Here is a 23818-nt window from a genome sequence, read left to right as displayed (position 1 = left end):
GCGGAGCGCGGAGTCACCGCGGCGCACGGACGGGCCCGGCGGCACTCGCACACAATGGCGCTGAAACGCATCAACAAGGTGAGCGCGCCCGCGCGCTTCTCCCCCTTCCCCGGCTTCCTCCCCCCGCTTTGTGGGGTTTTTACCCCCTCCCCCCCCCGGCGGAGCGGGGCACGGATGCGCGGCCCGGAGGGGCGGGAGGGCCGCGGGGCCGCCGTTGCGGGCCGGGCAGCGGCCGTCTCCTTCCGGCGAGGCCGCGGCCGGCGGGGAGGGGAGGGGAGAGGAGAGGAGGGGAGGCCGCTCTCCCCGGCCCTTCCTCCCGGCCCCGGCGGGCCCCTCGGCGGGCGCCGGCGGCCTTTCGCGGGGGGTTGGCGGGGCCGGGGCCCGGGCCCGGGCGCGGGCGGCGCCCCTTCCTCGGCGGGGACGCTCAAATGTCAGCGCCGCCCCGAGCCACCCCGTCGCGGCCGCGGCCGCTGCCCCTCCGCCGTCGTTTGCCCGCATCGCGGCCGTATTTGTGTCGCGGAGGGGCTTTGTGGCCGATTGCGGCCCTCGCCGGGGCGGGGAGGGGGCCCCCGGGCTGGTTTCCCTGCCCTGGCGTGTAACTTCTTTCCCGCATTGTAAGATGGCGGCGGGCTTGCCTAGTTGGGGCTCTTTCCGGGATCTCTCGCTTTCTGCAATAACATGACACACGCGCGTCTGCGCTCCCGTCAGCTCCCGTGCAGCTGCCGCCGAGCGATATTGTTCCAGGGCCGCTTCGCCGCGCTGCCCGCTCGCCCCTCGCGGCCCGGGGAGCCGCTCTCGCCTCGGCCCGGGCTGCGCGAGGGCGGAAGTGTTTTGTGCGGTGCGCCCGGGGCTTGTGTTGCACAATCGCGCCGGGCGGAGTGACTGCGCGGCTAACTCGGAAAAAATGCCGAGGTGATGAAAGTTTAAACCTCTCGCAGGCAAGAAGGCTGCGGACGTCAGGTTGTGCACGGGCGACTTGGCGGTTCTCCCGTAGCGCCAGCTGAGGGCTGTGCGGGTTTGGTGGGAGCGCTTCCAGTTCGTAAATCGCTGGGATGTAATTGCAAATGTGGTGGAAGCACCGTAGCCTTACCGTGCAGTCGCTGCTGATCTGGACTTACACGGAAGCCAACTCGAACGTTTAAATATTTCAAGAACTGAGAGGAGTTTCGTGGTCGTCTCATAGTCTGCCAAGATGGCAGAAAACCAGTCTTGAAATCGGTGAACTAAACTTCAGTGCACCAAACACCTTTTGTATGCAGTGTGTACAGCTCATCGCCTTTTAAAGTGTTACTCTAATTTCGTGTCTTTTGAGTAGTGTTTATAGGCATCTTTTAGTTGAATCGAGGCAAAATGAGGTAGTTTATTAATGTTAAAGGATAATTATGTTATCCCTAAAAGCATAAAATCTATTCTGGATTAGTACTAGCTAAACAAATTGTCTTCAAATTACAGCTACACTTTCAAAAGAATTTCAAAACAATTCCTTTTGAATCTGACATCAGGACTTGTTCCCCTGTATTAGTGGATGATATCACTTAAGTTGAAACGCAGCTAGGATACTCCCTGGTATGCTTTGTCATCAACTCATGCTTATGAAACACATTCAGGCTTCTGCAGGTAAGAATTTATCGTCAAATGTAAACCAAGGCAAACCCTCGCATAGCAATCTGATGGCTGAAACCTTAAAATGATTCAGGGTAACTTTGGAATCAATACGTCATCTCTGCCTTCAGCATTTTGGCCTGTCTGTTGTGTGCAGTCTCTTGTTCTCTGTTGGTCCTTATGCTCCACGGCAGTGTGTACTAGCAAGCTTCTTCCTTTACCCAGTGCCAGCATTTAGGACTAGTGGGATGGATTTTTTTTTTTTTTGAAGTTGCTATTTTTAATTGATTTAATCACACCAGGCTACAAGATATGCTTCTAAATTCACATGTGGTTTACAGTGTTGATTTGTATTTGCCAACCTGGAAAGTCAAAATGATGATATTTTGATAGATTGAAACCATTACTTGCAAGTTGCTTTCTTCCAAAGCATGCTTTCTGATACAAATGTTCGCTAGGATTGAGGCTGCAATCCAAAAATAGGAGGACCAATTTCATAATGAGGTTGTTGTGAATTTAGATTCTAATCTTGCCAACCGGTAAGGCCAAGAGAATTGCACTCTGTCACTGGTGAGCTGGGATCCCCTGTCTTCCAATAGTAAGGTCACAGATCAGACCTTGAAACYCTGTGCTTCCTTGTAGTGCATTGTTGGCACTAAACCAGAACAGGCTAAAGAGAGACCAGGACCTCAGAACATTGTAATCACAAATAGCTGATTTAGTCTGACTTCTGGTATTACCTGTCAGGGCTAGAATTCATTGTCTCGTGCAATAGATGACACTCCAAATGTACTGGTGAAGGCATTTTTGGTCTTTTTTACTGTCCCTTTATGGACTGATGTTTCAAGAATTTTTTCTTTTAATTATATTTGGTAAATTAGATTTTCACATTGYATTAGAACATGCAAATTTAATCTGAAGTATGTTACACATTCAGAATATAAGTACCCCCTACTTAAAGTATAACTGGCAAACTCAAGTTTTGACTTGGGAATTAAAGTACATGAGTAGTCATGTATTACGTATTGGGTTATCTGCTTCTGGAACACACTTTATAGCACTCTCTTCAAACTGTAGTAGTTGTCAGGTATACAGCCAGTCCCGGAAAGATTGTGTTATGCTGGATCATGGCTTCACATCTGTGCCACTGCCCTGAGGGTAACCTGCAGACACTGGCAAAGCTCTGCTTTTATTGATATGGTTTGCTTTTGGAGAGGGTGGCAGTTGTTTTATTATACCAATAAAGTGATTTTGCCATGGAATAGTCTGAAACTATTATCTTAATTTTAACTATATCTTTTCCTGAGCATGAAGTTTTACAGAAACAGGATAAAGACAATGGAACAAATTAACTTTAATCAATCAGCTTCATATAAATACATGATGCATGCTTGTTGCAYGTTGTTTTAGTCTGAAGTGTCAAGTGGTACCTGCTAAACACACATTCCGTAATTGCTGCAGCGTGTTGGCACTTCCGGTTCGAACGGCAGTTTGAATTCCGGTTCCATCTCTATGGTAGAAAAACAAGAACTCTTTTATAGAAGGAGTAGGAAATCTGGAATGCGTAAAATTGATAAAACTTGGGGAGATTTCATCATTGATACACACATCCGTTTCATCATTGTTATACACATCAATTGGAGTGAAGTAGTATAAAAGGCCTAACTTATGATCTTGATAGGATAAAAATAGATCGTGAACTAACAAATATAGGAGATGTATGTATGAAATGTCTCGTCTGTGAAATACCTGTTTTAAGAAAACTTGTGCCTGCTGTGTTTTGTGTGCATTTGGTTAAACATGGTACAGGTCAGCATCATTAAGCCGGGGTGTTTTATTAGAAAAGCCGAGGCAGAGTTGGCATACTGGAAGCCAAAGGCTGAAGGTGGCAAAAATGTTTTTATCCTGTATTTTTATCTTTTTTAAATCTTTTTTTTAATCTTATATTTTTATCTTAAGCACAGTTAGAGACTTCCATTGGCAGTTGTAGAGCGGAATCTAAATAACAATTTTCCTCAAGGTTACAACCTCCAGCACTACTCCTAGATGTATAATTAATTGCAACTTTATCCACTCCCCCAAATACTGATAATGAGAAATGCTACTAACCCTGGAGGCAGCCACAATATCTTTCAGAGATTGGATGTAGTATATGGTGATGAAGGCAGCRTGGAAATATGCATTAGTTTAACTGAAGGTGTAGCTTTTGTAAAGTTGATTCAGTTAAAATGTTATAAAACTACTTACTATGTTTGTTTTGCTTTGAAGTATTATTTTCTTTTCAATTTGGAGAGGACAACACTTAAAAAAATATACATTTTTAATTAAAAATTAACTAAAGCCATTTGGTGCAGTTAAGTTTTCTTCTCTGGATGAAACCTATGATACTTTGTTTTTGCAGGCAGTCTTAGTGTGCTAGAATCATTCAAAATAGTTAAATAACTTGAAGCATTGAGTTACGTGACTGATCTTATTCATGCCTTGAAGGAATGTCTAGAAATAAGTCTGAATTTGTTTACTTGGGGCCTCAGAAAGTTAACTAGCTAAAGAAATGCAGTTGATGTTAAAATACTTAGTTAAAATACTTTAAACCGTTGTGGATGTTCTCTGGATGAATTAAATTACCTTTTTTTCCTGTAGTTAATTCACCTTAACTATTTCAAATATCCCTGGATAGACAAGTCCTACCACAAGTAGGTAATGCAACATGACTGCTGCACCTGGTGGTTAGAAGGGTCATATTGAGCCAAACACGGGGCAGTGGTGGATTTTAAAGCATGAGATTTCAGTACATAGTTTTTGGGAAGAACTGGTGTTGAACAACTTCAGCACTTTTTAAAAATCAGAATAAAATTATTCAGCATCAGCTGAAAGCTGTCATCACCTAAATTCTGTTTATAATTTAGCTTATGTAAATAGTCAGAAGTGACACTTATGCTATGTAATGAGTATCACTAACATGGAAATAGTGCTTCTTAATCGGGTAGGTTTGATACCTGTCTCCAAGTCCAGTGTTTGCTATTAAAGTCTTGAACATATCTTAAGAACTGATCATTTTTATGAATGTAAAATTAATGCTTCCTTAACTAGAAAATTTGAACTGCAGTAACTTAAAGATTTCTCTCATTAATTGGGCACTGTGCTTGTGAAACAAGTTCCCATTCAGCATGGATCTTTAACTTAAAATGTGCCCATTGGAACAGGAGGAGAAGGGGTGGTCATCTCACTTAAGTAGTTTTCAGAACTTGGGAGATCAATATTCCATTAGGTGGGTGCTTCTTGGATATCTTGAAGACGGAGCTCTCCAGGATGTTGAGGGATTTGGGTGGGATAATGTACAGAGTAAAAGGTTGCCTAGCCATCACTTTCTTTACGATCATTTCAGCTTTTAAAGATTTATTTTTGAAAGTAAGCCAATGGTTTTGCCATTATTCCCTACATGAGTTTCTTTTATACAGAAGAGCTGATGTAGAACTCTGCAAAATGAGCTCTCTTCAGCTGCCTCCCTGGTCTCTAACCAGCTCTGAAGCACTAATGCCTTTCTTTGCACTATTACATTAATGGATAACCAAGGGGGGAAGGATGTAAACAGCTGTAAGCAGCAGCTGTTTAATATGGAGCAGCACACTGCTTCTTGCCAAAGGCATCTCTGTTCCTTGTGGAGGCCACCTATATAGCCTGGCATCGTCCCCCACCAACGGATATTTTCTCTGTATCCACTGAGTTGAACTTCTGAAGAAGAGAGAGAGAGAGGCAGTTCTTAACCTTGTGCGAGACATTAAGTGACTGTTGGTGAGGAGGGGTGAAAAAGGGTAGAGCTTTGTGTAATTCAGACTAAAGGCATTGATACATGATCTCTGATAAATCTTTCTATTGCAATTATTAAGGTTTTGCCGTCTTTAACTGTCTGCCCTGTGTTCTCCTATAGGTTCCTCCCCTGTGCATCAGAGCTGGCAGATGGGAACATGTGGTCTGCACTTCAGTGTTAGGTCTGATATCTCAGTATAAGCTGACCTTTGTTGATAGTTTAGGCTAAGATGCTGTAGCTTATCTTGATGTGGCTGAGCTCTGGGCATGCATTTTCTTCTGTRACTGATGTGATGTATTAACCCACCGGTATAACACAAAATAAAAACTAAATTAGGATAAGAAATGAAACTAGCAGTGAGTGTGTGTATGATTGCAGTTAGTGCATTTTTATACTTAATTGCCTCTGTCAAGTTGGCTTTTTCAGTAGAGAGTCTTAAACTTTGTGGAGTTGCACAAGCTGGACTGTTCTGTAAGCTTCTTGAACGTAGATTTAATATCTCAAACTCTAGATGAAAGTAACTGGACTTGGGAAAAAATCCTCTTCATTTGGCTTCTTATGGCACGCTAATCTGTGTTACATCAAATGTGTTGGGGAAGTCGTGCAAAAAAAATTAGTTAAAATTACATTCGCAGGTTTAAATTGGTGTTTATGCCTTTGGCAATTCTTTGTCAAACACTTTGATGTAGACAAGGTTTATTACTGAAAAATGAACCAAGTGGATCATTGCAGTATTCAGGAGTGAAAGCTAACAAGATAGAAGGATTGTTTGTTTGTTTGAACATTGTTCAGAGCCTTCTCACCAATAGTAGATTTAAGTATTAAAATTTTGTATAAAAGAAGCCTTTGTTCTGAACTTCATCCCTTTGAGATGCATATGTCAGACATCTCGGATCTCCTGCAGGTCTCCCCAACATAGCAGAGATGTTTTTTTAATTCAAATTTTAAGAAAAGGGGAAAAGGAGACTTTCAGACTGCTTTTCAATTGTTAGGAACCAGTAAAAAAGGACAGAGACAGATGTTTAATCCTTTCCTCAAGCATCTGGACACCAGAGTTCCCAGCTGAACGGAGTGCAGATACTGAAATGCTTTAGGTCTTGACAAAAAGCAGGAGGATTGTTTTAAGCACTCAGCTGAGTTCATAGTGAGCTTTGTCTGTAACCTGGAGTTAGGTGGGCCAGGTGTTTAGCACTTCTGCCCTATCCCAAGAGCTATTTTAGGTTCCTAGTAGATAGAAGATTCTTGCTCTATGGCAGTGTTTCCCAACCTTCACTGGCCTGTCTGAGTAATAATGCCGAACAATACTGTAAATCAGATGATGGCAAACTTTTTTTTTCTTTTAGCCTTAGTTTTAATTTCTTCGTGCCTTGCATGATATAGGAGGATCTCCTGAATGACAGTTTGCCAGCTGAGCAATGGTCCCCTTCCATTCCTATTCAGAGTGGTGGTTGCAACGTGTCTAATCATAAATATGCTGTTAAAGACTGTGTCTTTGGGGGTGAGAGGGAAGTGTTCTGTGGTTTGGTGTGTGGGTTTTTTTTATTATTTTTATTTTTAAGGATTTTCTGGAAATCAGTATTCTCTAGGTAGTTGAGGTGAAATTTAACCGGTAAGAGCAGCTACACTCTAATTCAGAAAAAGTTTTGGTTATTTTGTGTTCTGTTGGGTCAGTGTGTGCTGATTTTGTGTGCAACTTTACCTAATCCTGTAGACAGGCCCTTAGTTTTGCATCTCTGCCATTAGTTGTTTAAAACACACCCATTATATAGATAAAGTAGTATGTTCCTATCAGCATAGTCATGTTCACAGAATATACTTCTATAGTATATTTCAGCAGCTTTCAAAACAAGGACTGATCAAAGTGAAAACAAACTTTTTAAAAGGGCTGATTTTCAAAGTTCATTTAGGTTAAATATTTAAATTTCAGAGTAATATATCACATTACATTTAAACAGTAAATTCACCACACTTGAGGTGTTTACAAATGATAGTGGTGTTTGTTACAATATTAATTGGACAGCTTGCTGTTATACAGTCTTCTTTTCCAAATATTTCCTTGAGGACATGGAGAATTCTCATACCTTCATTCAGAAAGTGAAGACTTATAGAGGATAAGCGTCCTATTGAGGCTGCTTGCAGTGTCTGTAAAAACTTGCCCCATTCACTACCAGTCCCCGAGAATTGTTGTTTGCTTAGGCTTGACAAACTCCAGCAAGCCTTTGTCACATTCAGTCCAGGGCAGTATGCATATAAATGCTGCTTCTGGTTGGTTTGTCAACTTCTGGTTGATTCTACCAGATTCTACCTTAGGTTAATGCATCCTTTACAGACTTCAGGGTAGTGTGTGGAAGACTCTCACATAACACTGCCAAAACCCGGCATTTATTGAGTGTTAGGCTGGCATTTGCATGGAATTGTCTATCGCAATGCCAAAATCTCATTCCTGAGTGCTAATGATCAGCCCAGAGTGCCTCACATCAAATACAATTTTTTTTTCATGTGCATCATTTTACATTTGCCTACACTGAGTTTAATTTGTCTCTTCATTTTCCAGTCGTCGTTTCACTTAGATAGGTGCATCTCATTTCTTGTGGCCAGTTTACAGCAGGTCACAGCATATTTCTTTTACTAGTTATTTTCCTTTCTGAGGGCTGCTCTGTAGTCCTAGGTTATAGAACCATGAATCGGTATGGTTCTTACAGGAAAAACCTTTAAGTAAGAAGTATGTTAAAGTTAGGGTTTGCTATTTAAAAGTGTGGAAATACCAGGATTAAAATACCCTGGTGTCACTGAATGAAGAGGTAATTAACCAGTACTTCATGCTTCTCCCTTCCACACATAGTTTCATATTTTAGTCAGTGCGTACAGTCCACATCCTACACTGAGTGTATGTGTGCATATTATTTTCAGGGAATGATAATGAATATAATACCTCAGAATTAGTGTGTATGAAGCAGTCAGATTTTCTTCACCTTGACTAAGAGAGCTGCTGTGGGTCTTGGTTACTTTTTGGAAAAAAAGCCATACTTTTGCAGTCAAAGCACAACTATAGGTGAGTGGTTGCCACCTTTTCAAATTTGTTCTGAATGCTTTTAGTGAGTGACCAGAAAAGCAAAGTCAAGAATTGTCCTCCTTTTCCAGTCCAGCCACAGAGGTGAACTCTGGGAAAGGTCGGCATAGAATAGAGTGACATTTTATTTAGTTACTGTAACTGTGAATTTTGCCTAAAAACATTACCTACATTGTACACCTTCCAAATTTCATAACAGATGAGAAGACCTGTGGACAGTAGCCTCATTCACAAAAAAGGACTTGTGCGCTGAGACGTTGGTTCTTTGAAAAGATAGCATGTAGTCATCCGAGTAGTTTGCCTCACAGCCCAAGCACACAGAGTGACTGAATTACAATTGCACAGCAGTCTGGCATTTCCTTCCTTGAGTGCTAACCTTAAAACCAGAGTATTTTTATGTCTCTCTCTTAATATGCCATTACATTATGATAGTGTCACTAGATATTGTACAAACCATATGCAGTGTGTACCCTGAAAATTATAATTCTAAAGGCTAAAGAATATGAAAAAAAAACAAGCAGCAGAATATTCAGGATAGAKACTATCATATTTGTTAAGTTCCTGGTTATGGTGTTTCGAATTTCTTAAAAGACATTCCATACTCTTTGGGCCTTGCTGTTTTCTGTGGCTGATCTTCATATGATTCCAGTGCATATTTGCTTTAATGTCTTTTTCTTAAACAATGTCAGCCTACATCTTTCTATTTTACACACTGTCATTATATTTTGTTTTTCTCTGTTTATTAAGTGTTAACCAAGAGGCCAGTTTGTTTGAAACTGATAACTTTCTGCTGGTTGCACTTGTCCTGTGATGTGTATTGTGCCTTTGCTTTCCTATTCAGCTTAATCCACATTCGGTGGTCTTTCAAACTGTTGTTTTCTGCTTCCAGGGATAATTAATTTTCATGCTGAAATGAATGTTACAGATGCAGGTGTGTGGGATAAGGCAGTCGTTCTTTGCTGGTTGATTCTTCTTAATCTTCAGCTAGGCTTAAATGTTTTTTTGCCTCCCTTTATAGCTGCTTTCTATCCTCTCTTCTTTTTTAAAATTGTTTTCAACTGTGAGCTAATGAGTACAGATTAATATAGTGATGAATTCTTGGATGCTTAGGGTTTGAAATATCCTGTTTATGACAGAGACTATATTAGACAGGCACTCAAATTAATGTTGGGTTTTGTTTGGCTTAAGTGTGCGGGTTTTTTGTTTGGGGCTTTTTTTTTTTTTTTTTTTTACTTTTGACATAACTACACATTCCCTTTCACTCCCTCCAAGGTGGAACAAGTTCTTGTCTGGGAATTTAAAGAAAATTAACCCAGTTTCTTCCATTTGTGTTTTTTTGCCTAGAAACCGGAAAACTACAGTATATGATTTTAAGGAATAATCGTGCTACAAACCTGTATTAAACCTAACTGTGAGTTTATCCCTGTGAAAGAAGAGTGATTGTATACCACTCTGGTGGAAATGATCTTCTACCGCTCTGTGTTTAAGTTAGCTGCTACTATTATTAAAAATAAGCCCAGGCTATCTCCAGCTTATACTTGAGAAGCATAGCTGTTGTGCCACAGGGAATATAAATTCTGACAAACTGAGGATTAAGGAAAGGGAGCAGACAGTGATTCTGCTCAGCTTGGTATTTTGCAAAAAGGCAGCACACGAGGCATGAAGCTATTACTTGTTGCTCAATTTGTTGAGGCCTGAAAACTTCTCTAAGAAAAACAGCTAGTTGCCTTAAATAATTTCTTTTAATGTCCTGCTTGTTTGTATCTGGAAGAGGTATCCTTTGCCATTCTTTGCGTTTTCTTCACCCTTTAAATGACTTGTCATCTTTTAAATATGTGGTAAAGAGGAATTGTTTGAGAGCTCTTTAACAACTTTTCTGTCAAAAAAAGTCACTTCTGTGTTTTAGAATATCAACTAGGATCGTAGTCCTGCCTTCAGATTGAGACTCCGATGTCAGTGTTTTAGATTGTCACTTGAAGCATAAGCCAAATTTTCTACATTAGTTATGATTATATTTGTGCAAAACAAGCAGATTAGCTTTTGTGAGTATTTTTGTCTTGAAAATACTGGTTTATTTTTTGGTTAGCTTTTTGTTACGTTTATCGGGAAAGAGAAGAGAGATGGGTAAGAAGGAAGCTGTTTTTCCGGTAAAACTGCGTCTTACCACACACTTACTATGAAACTGTTTGGCAGACTGGCAGAAGACCATAATGCTGAATTTGTGTTAAAGCATGTCTGTCTGTCCATAGTGACAGGTATTCTTGCTCTATTTCCAGTTGTCCTTCAGTTTTCCAAAACTCATGTGCTAGATTGTACATGCATGGTTTCTTGYGTATGCTACATTGCCACTGTCCTCTAACAGTAACATTGGCATGTAGTCCTTAAATAGTCCTTAAACCTGTAACATACTGTGTGACTAATCCTCCCTGTGGAGAAGCAGGGACTATCACAACTTTATATTTGGAAACTGGGGCGAAGAAATAGTGATGTGCTAGAGCTATACAGAAACCTGTGGCAGAGGCAGAGACCACTCATCAGGGTTGTAATTCAAAGACTAATCCCTTCCATTAGACAATGTAACACATGTCTCTGAATCAAGCTTGTTTTATTGTTTCTATGTAAAGTCTTTGGAATTTGCTTCTTGGGAATGCTTTTTTTTTTTTTTTTTCCTTAAGTCACCTGTATATAGTGAAAAACTGTACATGCTGACTCCAGGAAAATGCGAGTTTATCCCTCTGCAGTTGCATCTTCTACTTTAGATATTTTTAAGAAATTTGGAGATATAGCTTAAGTATCGCTTGACAAAGGAAAGTACTCCTGAAACTAAAGGTAAACAAAAAGAAGCAAAGTTGGACATAGCAAGCAATGCAGCAGAAGGACTACCAGAGGCATAAGGTCCTCTTACAGTTARACATTTTACAGAATAATGCTCAGGAATGCTTTTTAACATTTTAGTTAAATTCTGAAATATTAGTTAAACTCGCTTTTTAAAAATGAAACTTAATGTGGTCTTACCTTCTTAGTAAGCAGCAGGTAAAAATAAGGGAACAACTATGAGGTGATATTGGTCAGCTAATGCAAGCTGTCAAGCTTGGTTTTGCTATTTGAAATATTTTCAGTGGAAATATTTGCCTGTTGCATAGAATAGTTGATCTTGATTGCTAAGCTAAGAAGCAAGGTCAATATATCTTTTTGCTGTTAAGTAGAAAGGTTTTTTAAAAAAAAAAAAAAAGGCACCTCCCTTTCCCTGAATGAAATGCTTCAACTGCTTTCCGAATGTCACAGCCCATATGTCTCTGCTTGCTCAGTTTCCAGTTATTCCAGTTTGCCTGTTGGACTCAGGAGAGTCCTAGCTTTCAGAAGGAGGCACTTTTTTTTCAAGTTACACAGAGGGAACTTTCTGCTCCCTTGTTGCAAAAAGCCTCCCTTCTTTTGTGTAAATGTGAAGTGTTGTGCACTTAATGTAAAGGAGGTTTGGTGTTACTGTAAACAGCAAACACTTCCCAGTACTTTGTTTCATGTTTGACTAAGTTCTTGCACAAAATTTTAGGCTCTGCTGAAACATTCACCTTTACTGCAGACTTTACTCTTCTGACCATAGTACCTAAGGGAAGAGAAGAGAGTACAAGAAAGTACACAATCTCATCTTGTATTTCTGACTTTTGTAGATAAATTACTTGTTCTGTGGTCAGAATATTAAGTGCTGTATCTTTTTTTTTTTTTTTAATATAAGTGATGTGGGCTAGACAAAACTTTAGTCTTTTTTTTTTTTTTTTTTTAATATAAGTGATGTGGGCTAGACAAAACTTTAGTCTTTTACCATATTAAAATCACTGTTTGTTTGTTCTGTAGAACAGTTTAAGTGCTTGAAAGGGCTAACTCTGTATGGACATGCATTTTGAAATGACTGGATATTAGAGTATTAAAACTTATATGTTTCAGCTTGTAAATTATTCTTAAAGTTACTGAAGCTATTTTTCTAAATTTATTTGTCTTACACTTGCTATCAGTTTATTTTCTTTCTTGCAGTATTGATATACTTGCATTGATATACTCTTTAATAAATTTCTGCTGCATTAAGATATTTTGTAAGTCAAGTGCATTTTATTTTGAGTACTGTTTTTTGTTTCTCTGAAGAAGCTATGTTTTGAAGAGCGCTCTAGTTTATTGCAATGTACCTCTGAGAGTCTGCTTTTATGCTACAGTCTCTTCTTGCCCTTTCTTTCCTTCATACTACTCATTTTTATGATTCCAGTAAACTCTCTAGTTCTTGGTCTCCATGATAATCTTCCAAAAAGAGAATCTGATCTTCTTCCCCAGTTAAATCAAACATTCCAGTAATAACCACACAGTGTTAAAATATTAACACTTGTGTCTTTCTGCTTACTGTATTGCTACAATTTATGGTAAGGGACAAAAGATACAGTGGAATTTGGTTTTACCAGATTTTGGAAAAATGGCTGATTATTTTTATAAATGGAAAGATATGTTTGGATGAGAAATAAGCCTGATCAACAGGACTTTTTTTATTTGTTAAATGAAAAAAAAATAGAAAGGTTTGCAGCTGAAGGTTCTTTTACATTTCTTGTTTGCCTTTACGTAGGTAATATAAATGTAGCTTAGCAAGTTTTTCTGGAGGGCATTGAATTACATATGGACCTAATAAGTAATATTACACTGCAGAAATAAGGGCATTACAGGGTCCCCCAGTGGGGAGTGTTGTATGATAGAGAAAAGCACAGGAATGGGATTTGACAGGATGATCTGGAAAGAACTCGTGTCCACGCTTTTAAATAACAACAGCAATGAAATCAGCCATAGTCTTAATTTCACTGTACCATTGCTTATGAACACCTGGTACAATTCAGTTTTATAGTATAGTCTGATTCCAGTGTAAAGATCAACTCTGGTTGATTTTAAAGGTGAGCAAAATTAGCATGTGTAGGGAGAGGAAACAAGGGTCTAAAGTTTTCTTAAAACCTAAGAAGTTCTGCACGTTGAAGTAGTGTTCACCTCTCGCTGTGTTGGCAGCAACTATCATCTTACCAAAGAACAAGATGTTCATGTTAAGTTCAAGTTACATGAAATATAATATTTCTTCTGATTGGTGTGTTAGTTTACATTAACTAAATTTTTATCGAGTGCTGAATTTGTCAAACTTCAAGGATACGTTAGGGTCTTCACAGACAAAACTGTTAGTTRTCTGGTCCAAATGTGTGTGTCTGTTCCCAACGTAATAGGCATGCCTCGGCTTCTTAAATGTCTGACAGCATAATAGAAAGATCTTGTTTTAATGGCTTGTATAGACTTGTAGTAAAATAACTTGTGTGCAACTGTTAATGCATAGGAAAGGGGCTGACTGAATGAAGGGTTTGGCATTTCTTGTGACATGTAGATATCTTGACAAGTGCAGATTTATAGAAGTCATTGAAGCCATTTTTAGATTCAAATATCTAAAGGATTTTTGGGGAAGGGAGGAGGGAAAGTATCTGTTGCGTACTTTAACTGAAAGGATAAATTTAATTTTAAAAGACACTATCTAATCAAGTAACCTACGTAGTGATTAAACAAGGCAACAGATTTGAAATTGAGTTTGTTTGACTCATCACGACAATCTTGATACCACACAAGGAATTTTCCACTATAAGTTTTTGTTTTTATTTTCTCCACTGTGGGGGATGGAGGGAACTGGTTTCTGCAGCTCAGTTATTCAGAATTTTAAGGACATAATTGTCTTAAAAGTAAGATTTAAGATACAAAATACAGATACTTTGCCTGGTTCCCAACATTTGTCAGCCTTTTTATTTTTCCTGTCTACTTTAATCTATGCAAGAGATATCCCTTTTCTGTTTGTTCTGAATTTTAAAAGCTCAGATTTTAAAAGCTCAGATTTCATATACATACTGCTTTCCACATCATGAAGACTGTAATCAAAAACTTACTTTCTCTTTCTTTCCTGCTTAAGGCTTCTCCAACTAAAACTTAATCCTTGAAAATCTCAATCAGAAATGGGTTGGACTTCGCCCATGTCATGCTCTTCATCCTCCTGTCCTCTGTTCCACCCCTGGCAGGGGTATCTTAACAGACACATAAAATAGTGATATACATTTGGAAAAACACAGTCACTGTAACTATTTATCTTCATAGCCAGTTCTGGCAATCTTGTTCTTTTATGAAGACATTCCTGATCTAGTGGTTCTAATAGCTGTTGTTGCCCATTCTCYTGTATTTGTATATGGAAAAACTGTTTTTGATGGACATTCAGTGAAAATGACTGTTGAATTCATTAACGTTCCCTGAACAGATTTTTGTTTTGTTTTGTTTTTAAGGAACTTAGCGACTTAGCCCGTGATCCTCCAGCACAGTGTTCAGCAGGTCCCGTTGGAGATGACAGTAAGTAACCTTAAGTTTCGGTTTTGCTGTGCTAACTCAGAGCATATCATGCCTAGATAATAATGCGGAGTTTTTCTTTTGTAGTGTTTCATTGGCAAGCCACAATTATGGGACCTGTAAGTATTCTAATTCTTGTGATGTAATACTAAACTTATATAGTAGTTCTTATTCAGGAAGAACTTTTTTTTTTTAACTCCTCTTATCAGGCTTTAGTTCTAGAGATACTCCTTACAGTGACAGAAAATGAAGGAGGAAACAAAAAAAAACAGTCTGACAATGATTATTTTGTTGCTGGAGTGTTGTATCAGGACACCTATTTGGGCTGGAATACTCTTCGGAGCGGTGTAAGGCATTATTACTTAGTATCTAGAAACTTAGTTTGTATTTGACCATTTCTACAGTTTGAATCTAGCATGGACCTTGTTTGTAGTCGAAGCTAGTGCCAATTTCAGCAATTAGTTGGGCTGTATTTGTGCAGGTTTTAGAAGAGATTAGGGATGTCATCTTTGATCTAGCCTCATGTACTGAGATCTTGGATACTTAGAAGGTTAAAAAGTCACTGAAATGCAAGGTTCTGCATGTGACTGGGTGTGTGTGTGTGTGTGTGTGTATATGTGTATAAATACACAATGCCCATCTGAAACCTGAATGTGACTATTCCCCTATTAAAGAAGGCAACTGTTTGTGCTTACTAAAAATCTAACCTGCAAACACTTGACATACTGAGCTCTTGGGGCTGGTTATCCATGTTTAGAAAAGGAAACCTGTAACTTGAGGAGACAAATATCAGATGCCAGTAGACCTGAGGCCCTGTGTGATGCTTCTGCTTAGGCTACAGAGTAGGAATGAAGTATTGGTGATGCTGTACTGCCCTGACTTTATGTCTACGAATGTGGTTTAAGCAGATCACCACTGAAAGTTTGCTTATTTGAGGTTCTCCTGACTGGCAAAATGGTTCTGCGTTCCCAACTCTCTGGTCCTCGTGGAATGTAACTAGGTGCCTCAAAAAGATAAAACTGTTCAGTAGCGATGCTCATATTTGAAACGCAAGGAATGTTCTTCACTATGCTGAGTCTGAATGTGCCTGGCTGCTGTGTTGGCATGGTCATAGGTAGTAAACATCAGTTGACTTCAAAAACAGGATTAATATTTTTTACTTCCCCTTCTGATTTAACAATKTACAGCTTCTTTTTTCCATATGTTATATGTTGTGTCAATCAAAAAGGTCTGCATTCCAGTCCCAAGATTGGGTTTTGAAAGTACCTTGAGGATAATGTGGTGCTGCTAGTTCTAATGCATCTGTGGTGTTGCTTAATGTTTTTAATAAAAGATAAGGGTTGTACTGCCAATCATCTGGCATCCCACATCTGCATATAATGAGACATTATACAGGCTGTGGTTTTGTTAGTAAAATATAAAGGAGCATGCATAGTTTGTCTTCTCCAGTCTTAACAGATTCTGGGAGGAGTTTGCTTCTGTAGTTGCTAAAATGTATCCCCAGAGAATGTGTAGAAAAAGGGTTGCTTGCTGGCTCCTCAGCTCCTCAAGTAGTATGCGCTGATCAAGCACAAGAGGTTATATTTTTATTCCTGTGGTTTTGGCAGAGATTGTGTGGCGTATAACCTACACTTTGAAAAGTTTGCGTCCCTTATCTTGTATTACAGAATTTCGTTTACTGATACTTAACATAGTAAGATGCACTTACTGCTTTACGTAAGTGAAATGTTCTGTCAAACAATATGAAAGTTCAGTTTCTAAATAATTCAGAAGTGTACTCTGAGCTGTGCGTGTCAAATTCATTTTTCATAGTCTTGAGTCTGGAATTAAAAGCAYTGTAGTCTATAGGTTAAACAACAAAATTAGGTAGTTCCATTTCAGAAATTTTTAGTTGTAATTTCAAATTAAAACTTCTTACAACATCTTTCTTCTTGTAAGTAGTAWCTCATGCAATCCATAACTAATCACTCCATTTATCCTCCTCTGTCAGCTTCCATACTTCAAGTGTTACTTTACTGTTAATATTAAAATCTGAATGAATTCTTCCTATAACTGTTTATTTGGAGCAGGGGAATGTAAAATATTTCATGTACCTGAATTTTGGTGAATTTCTAACAGGGAGAAGTTGGTTTTTTGTTTTTTGTTTTTTTTTGTTAGGAGCAGGGAGTTAGTTGTGTGTAAGAAGAGGTTTTCTGCAGGGCTAAACAGTGCCTACACCAGAGGGAGAACTTAGGAGGGGATAGGAGGCCTGGGAGTTGTCTTTGACCTTGAATACTTGGGTGATTATAACAAAGGCTCTCCGATCACAGAACTTCAGGTTCTTGAACTTGTTAGAGGAGACTCCCACTCTGTTACTGTTTTTTGGAGCTGTCTCTGAGATTTGGATGCCTTTGCAAGTTGTCCTGAGTGGATTGTAAGAGAAGTTGGTTTTTATGAAGCATTAGCTCAGAGAAGTCCATCCAAAAGGTGTCCCGTATCTGTTCTGCATCGCTTAACCTTAGGAAGGAGTAGTTGAATTTTAGCAGCATCTCTGTTTTATTAGTGAATTAAACAGTTCTGTTATTTAAACACATTTCCTCTCCTTTTATTTATTTAAAAACAACATCGTCAGTGAAATGTAGTCCTAAAGATGATAATTGGAGAACTATTTGCTTGCTTTGACAGAATGACAGTCCATATCAGGGTGGTGTATTCTTCTTGACAATTCATTTTCCTACAGACTACCCTTTCAAACCACCTAAGGTAAGTATTACTTTCTCATTTGTGAAATTAGTGCTCTTTAAGGAACTGAGTGCAGGATAGAAATTGTGAATATTTGAGTTCTAATATTGTCAAGTTGTCACTTCATTCATACATTCTTATAAAAAACAGTATCTTAGATGCCTATCCCTCTCTGACTGGCCCATGAGCTTATGTGCTGGCATATATTCAAGGAACGTATTCGTACACAGTAATTCTAAACTGCTTGGAATGATGTTTGTTTTCTTTTCTGTTTTTGTAACAATCTAATTGTYAGGAAAACTCATTGGCTTTATGTTACTGTAATAGAATTCTTGCTTAGGGGACTGTCAAGTCTTACTGTACAACTCTTTGGGTTGTTATATAAAAATGTGACCCTAATGATACGGATAGACCTGTTGAGTGTCTACAATCAATGAATATTGTATCTATTATGATCTGGTAAAAAATGTGAAATAATGTTAGTAGCTGGCAACATTATTAAAAAAAAAAAAGTGTACTTGCACTTTCATTTTGAATGAAAATCGGCAAACTTGGAGTAGCCGTAGTGTTTGAAGTTCTTTAGCTCTATGATAGCTGTATTACCATGGTTGAAACAATTCTACTGTGTGTCTTCATCCTGTTGCAGGCGCCTGTGATTAAAACAGCCTCCTGCTTGGCTTCTCTCTGTTCTGGTTATTTAGATGCCTAGTAATTTGAAATCCAGAGGCTGCTGCTTTGCGTGCATCTCTGTGAATTTGTGGTGCAGTCTAACTGATAACTTCTTACTTTTTTTTTTTTAGAATAAATTGAGTTGACTAATAGCTTGATTGAAAAGAAAGTGGCGTCATAATTGTCACAGACTGAAACACACTTTTTGTATTTTTTTTGTTTTTTATTATAGGTTGCATTTACAACAAGAATCTATCATCCAAATATTAACAGTAATGGCAGCATTTGTCTCGATATTTTAAGATCACAGTGGTCTCCTGCTTTAACTATTTCTAAAGGTAACTTTTCTGAAAGGGAAATGTTTCCATCTTGTGTTGGATACTGTGTTTTTAGCTTTGATTGTCTTGAGTTCCTGCTCCTGTCTCTTGATTTTTCCCTTAGTCATTCTAGCCTGTGTTTTGCCAATTGATAATGATATCTTACTGCATTTTTAATGGATATTTGCTTTTTCAAACACCTTCTGCTACATGGCTGTTTAAGGCCTTGTCTGGCCGCTTAGTTGCTTCAGTATTCTTAGCAGTGCTTACTAGCTTGGTCCCAGACGGGATTGCCAGCATCTGGGTTGAAGCAGGCCTGTGGCGGTGTGTTGAAGCTAAGGCTGAGAAACTGCTTGTTTGCACCTGTCCATGTGGCTGCGCTCTTGCTTATCAATTTAAAGATGGCTTGTTTCAGTTGAGTTTTTAATAATGAAGTCTATATAGCTTTTAGAATGTTTGAGTCTGCCTAGAATTACATTCTGAGTTATACTGGCATATCTCTGTGGATAGATAAATAAAAGAAAATGGATATTGATACATGTTGCTTTCTGCCACCATGCGGTGGCATTGTCTTCATGGACTGAGCTTACTGATTGTACTTCAGGATGAGCTGAATTTGTGCTGCAGTAGAAGCTTTGTAGCTTTCCTCATTTTACTATAGTAAATGCCAGTTCCCAAATATTTTCATGATGATAGAATTTTGTTTGTTTGGCTGCTTACGCTGGTCACTGTGGCTTCAAAAGATCCATCGAGGTGCTTCTTTGTCTATAGAGTGTGTAATTCTTGTCTGTCCAAGRAGTGTGTTTGTGATATGAATGTGAATCCCCTATGTTTTAATGTTGTCACTACCATTTTTCTTTTAAAGCTGCTGTGAGAGTAGAGGATGCAGATTCTATAGCGGCTTGCAACAGTGTTTCTCCCTAGCAGTCTTACTCCTTTATTTTACAACATACATGTAGTTTTATCGGTGCAGATTGGGGTATTACTGTCTCAGACCCTACAGAGAAAGAATGGAGTCTGATGAAAGTTCTGATTCTAGTGATGAAAAACATGGAATATGTTGATCATCAGAATACATAGGAATGTGCTTTAGTTAGCTGCTACCTTGCATCATAGTTCAGGGGACAATGGCGCTTTTTTTGTGTGTGTTAGCTGAAGGCTGTGAGTATCGGGAAATGGGAAGGAAATAGTTCTTGGGAATTTTAAGTCACTTTGGACTTTATTTAGAGTAGGCTACAATTTTACTTTGGCCATGTATCAGCAAAAAGCTTTTTGGGCTCTCTAGCATGCTGACATTGTCTCAGTGTGAAGAGCCATGCTCTGTTGTTTCTGAGATCCTTGCTCCTGTTTTGCTATTGAGGTTTGTTTTTTTGTTTTTTTTACAGTTCTCTTATCCATTTGTTCACTGTTATGTGATCCAAATCCAGATGACCCACTAGTGCCAGAGATTGCACGTATCTATAAAACAGACAGAGACAAGTAAGTACAGAGTTATGTAAGACATACTTTAACAAACTTTGTGAAGAGTGCTCTGTCAGACAGCAGTTGTATTGAGTGTGCCTTTTGTGAAAATCTGGGATGGAGAAAACTTATGTTTTGAAGAGATACCTATTCTGGGTAGTGCATAATTCAAAAACAAAGGGACTTAATATCTTTGAAGTTGCGGGGGAGGGAGAGTATCTTTTTCTCACAAATGTGGCAGTATTTGAAAGTGTGTGTTGCCTACTTACTGGCTTACTATCTTTAAATAGACAACTTATATTAAGTAGCCTTTGGTTTTATATTAATGCTAAATATACTTGTCCAATTAGGTACAATAGGTTAGCCAGAGAGTGGACAGAGAAATACGCTATGCTGTAGGGTAAGAATATCTGCACATTATGGTGCATTTAACAAAATGGAAACTTGTCAGCACTTGAGTGCTGCATGCTTTAAGGCACTGGATTAACTAACAGATAATGGATGCACCAGTTACTGAACTTGAATATTTAACAGCTTGGTCTGTGGTTAGTGTGAAATGTATTGGCTAGTCACTATTTCTCACAGATACTGCTCTTGCATGGCCAAAAAAAAAAAAAAAAAAAAAAGATAGTATGAAATAATTATCAAGCTTTGAGCCAGCTTGTGAACTTGTTGTGGTAAGTATTTACCCAGATTTTGTCAGAATTTCATTAAAAATGATGCCCTGGAAACAATACTCTGTAGTCAGACCTCATGCATAGACATGAATTTAGACCATCCAAATTTAAACTTTTTATACTCAGCGGTGTCTTGTCTTCTACATATTCTAAACTAGGAAAAAATATAGGGGTTATGGTCTGCTTGTATAGTTGAAAATTAACTTACTACTGACAAGCATGGAGTTAAGTATAAACTAATTGTCAGCTCAATTCCTGTGGAAGTACTGTACTTAAAAAGATATTCTGTTACTACTCCTTTTTTTTTTTTAATTGCTTGAGCAGTATATTAATGTGAAAAGAGAATACTGGGCATGAAGAGATGCTTACTGTTGTCTTATTCTAAGGTAGGAAAATTGRCATAAATTCTGTATCCAGTGATACTATTAACCAAGTAATCTTTACTGATGGCATGTGATACTCTATAATAGTTATCCTAAGGACCATATTTAAACAAAACACTCCCTTGCCCCTCCCACCACAGGTGGTCTCTATTCCTTCCCCTTCAGTAGTCTTTCACAACAAACTTCTAGCAAATCTGTTCATTTTAGATTTGAAGTGTTTTATGTAAATTAGAAAATATCCAGGTCAGTCTAGGGAGGGATTTGTTCAGGGTTTTTTCAGTTTATATTAGTGTAGAAAGAAACTTTTCTTAATGTGACAAAGAATAGGGAGATAGGGATAAAGTATGAATTTATCATTGACCTGTTTTTATGCTGGCACTAATTCTATTCTTGTTTTTGTTTGCAGGTACAACAGAATATCTCGGGAATGGACTCAGAAGTATGCCATGTGATGCTACCTTAAAGTCAGAATAACCTGCATTATAGCTGGAATAAACTTTAAATTACTGTTCCTTTTTTGATTTTCTTATCCGGCTGCTCCCCTATCAGACCTCATCTTTTTTATTTTTTTGTTTACCTCCTTCCATTCATGCACATGCTCATCTGAGAAGACTTTAGTTCTTCCAGCTTTGGACAATAACTGCTTTTAGAATCTGTAAAGTAGTTACACAAGAACAATTGCCCAAGATTCAGAATTTTTTTTAATGGAGCATGTGTATTATGTGGCCAATGTCTTCATTCTAACTTGGTTATGAGATTAAAAAAAAAAAAACAAAACATTCCTCACTGCTCTAACAGATACTGAAGATATAACCTGAAGGGGGGAGGGGAGATGGATGTTCAGTTTTCTCCCATCAAAGAAGTAACATTGCTGTAGCAACATCCATCTTGTTCTAAACCTTCCAGTGTTAGAGAACTGAGGTTTTGCTATATACTTTTGCTCATAACTGATGTGTCTGGAGAATTGGTACTGAATCTATAGCATCAGCAGAACAGAAAATGTGATGTATCTTATGCATGTCAATAAAGGAATGACCAGTTCTTGTTTTACAGAGAATGGAAATTGGAAGTCAAACATCCCTTGTATTCCAAAATAGGGTCTAAGAACATTTTTGTAATTCATTTAAATTTTGTTAGGAGGCTTGGAGCTATTAGTTAATCTGTCTTCCAAAACACTGTTTAATATAGCACTGAATAAATGATGCAAGTTGTCAATGGATGAGTGATCAACTAATAGCTCTGCTAGTAACTGATTTATTTTCTTCAATAAAGTTGCATAAACCAATGAGTTAGCTGCCTGGATTAATCAATATGGGAAACAAAATCTTTTGTAAAAGCAAAGCTGGTTTTTGTATATACTGTTGGGATTTGCCTCATTGTTTAACATCAAATAATGATGTAAAGTTCGATAGAGCGAATCTTTTGCCATTTTCAGTTATAATACTCAGTCTGTTGCAGGTTGACACATTGTTCGGCCTGATGTATGCAGAATTAATAAGCTAACATAGTAGTGTAGCCTTAGTTGTGTGCTACACTTGGTGCTGGGAGCCCAGCGTTCAAGGATGGACTTGGGACCCAGCAGATCTGAAGTGGTGTGTTGTGGAGATGCTTCCTGATGCACCTGTGTTTGCTGACTGAGAACCTTTTTCTTCACCTTGTACGCTTGACAGCTGAAAGATCTTAATGTGGGAGTAATGATGAGGCAAAAAAATATAAAATAAAGTACTGTTTTGATGTGGGAATTGTCATGAGGCTGTGTTGAAGTGACTTTACTATGTGGGATGTTCGTTACCATTGAAAAGGACTTGTTCAGCCATGCTGCCATTTACATTAATGACTATTTTAATGCAACAGACACTTTCCTCATGTCAGGTGACTAAACGTGAATAAAGACTCATTGCTATTGGATTTTTGTTCTACAAGAAACATTGTCTTGTGCCATTAGTTTATCTTTGCAGCAACAAGGGCATTACTAAGCATCCGGCTCTCCTGTTTCCTGCCCTCTTCCTTCATATTTTTCCTTGTTTGTTTGTTTGTTTTTTTGGTCTCCATTCTTAACATCCATAGCTTCATTTTCTCTAGTCTTGTACTATCAGTTTATTGTGCATCTGTGACTTCGCACTGGCACCACTTTTGCACTGCTTATAGTTATGTACATTCTGATTCYTTGTCCCCACATGGATGTGGAAAGCTAGATGTAAAATAAATGTTAAACCTTAATTTTTATAAAAATTTGAATATGTAGTTTGGACATGGTTTGTTCTGGTTTTAAAATATGAAGGTGAACTTTTTTAAAAAAACTTCTGGCTGGCTTGACATTAAGAAACCTGGGCTCTCTTAACAGTGCATGCCTCACTGAAATGATCTTTTCCTAAATTTTTTAATGAAGTTGCAGTTCCTGCAGTATTTCCGCTTTACTAACCAAAGATTTTTAGTTCTTTATAAACTTGCACCACTTTTGTTGGAATTGGAGATACTTCCAATGTGGTTGCCTGTAGTGTAACAATTGAGGTAAAAGCTTATATTTACAAGCTGTCAAACATGTTGCTCCCACCTTTTTGTTAATTGTGTTAATTTGATGCTTGTCACTTTGTCTTGGAGCCATAGCCACTAAATGCGAATCTCTTCTTGTGCGATCGTGGAGAAAGATCTCTTGTGAGGTATACGGCACCAGGCTTTATACAACTCAAGGGGCTGTGGATGAGGGAGGGTCGGGGAAG

At 38.5% G+C, this 23818-nt stretch overlaps 1 protein-coding gene across 2 annotated transcripts; it reads left to right on the top strand.

Moving 5' to 3' along the window:
- The first annotated feature begins 6 nt into the window (after window positions 1-6).
- Window positions 7-23006, top strand: UBE2D3 (ubiquitin conjugating enzyme E2 D3). 2 transcript variants are annotated; one of them, XM_026078342.1, is made up of 8 exons: window positions 54-78; window positions 5531-5591; window positions 14810-14873; window positions 14958-14989; window positions 17535-17612; window positions 18493-18598; window positions 19963-20056; window positions 21505-23006. In XM_026078342.1, coding segments are annotated over exons 3-8 (357 nt in total). In that variant the 5' UTR covers window positions 54-78; window positions 5531-5591; window positions 14810-14872; the 3' UTR covers window positions 21551-23006. The 2 variants fall into 2 exon arrangements, with proteins under 2 accessions (XP_025934126.1, XP_025934127.1); XM_026078341.1 differs by lacking the exon at window positions 5531-5591 and having other exon boundaries at window positions 7-78.
- The last annotated feature ends 812 nt before the right edge of the window (window positions 23007-23818 follow it).

This window comes from Apteryx rowi, unplaced genomic scaffold, assembly GCF_003343035.1.
Source record: "Apteryx rowi isolate R43461 unplaced genomic scaffold, aptRow1 scaffold_48, whole genome shotgun sequence".
Taxonomy (NCBI): Eukaryota; Metazoa; Chordata; class Aves; order Apterygiformes; family Apterygidae; genus Apteryx; species Apteryx rowi.
The sequence above is the reverse complement of the archived record's forward strand: the minus strand, read 5'-3'. Positions and strand labels throughout refer to the sequence as shown.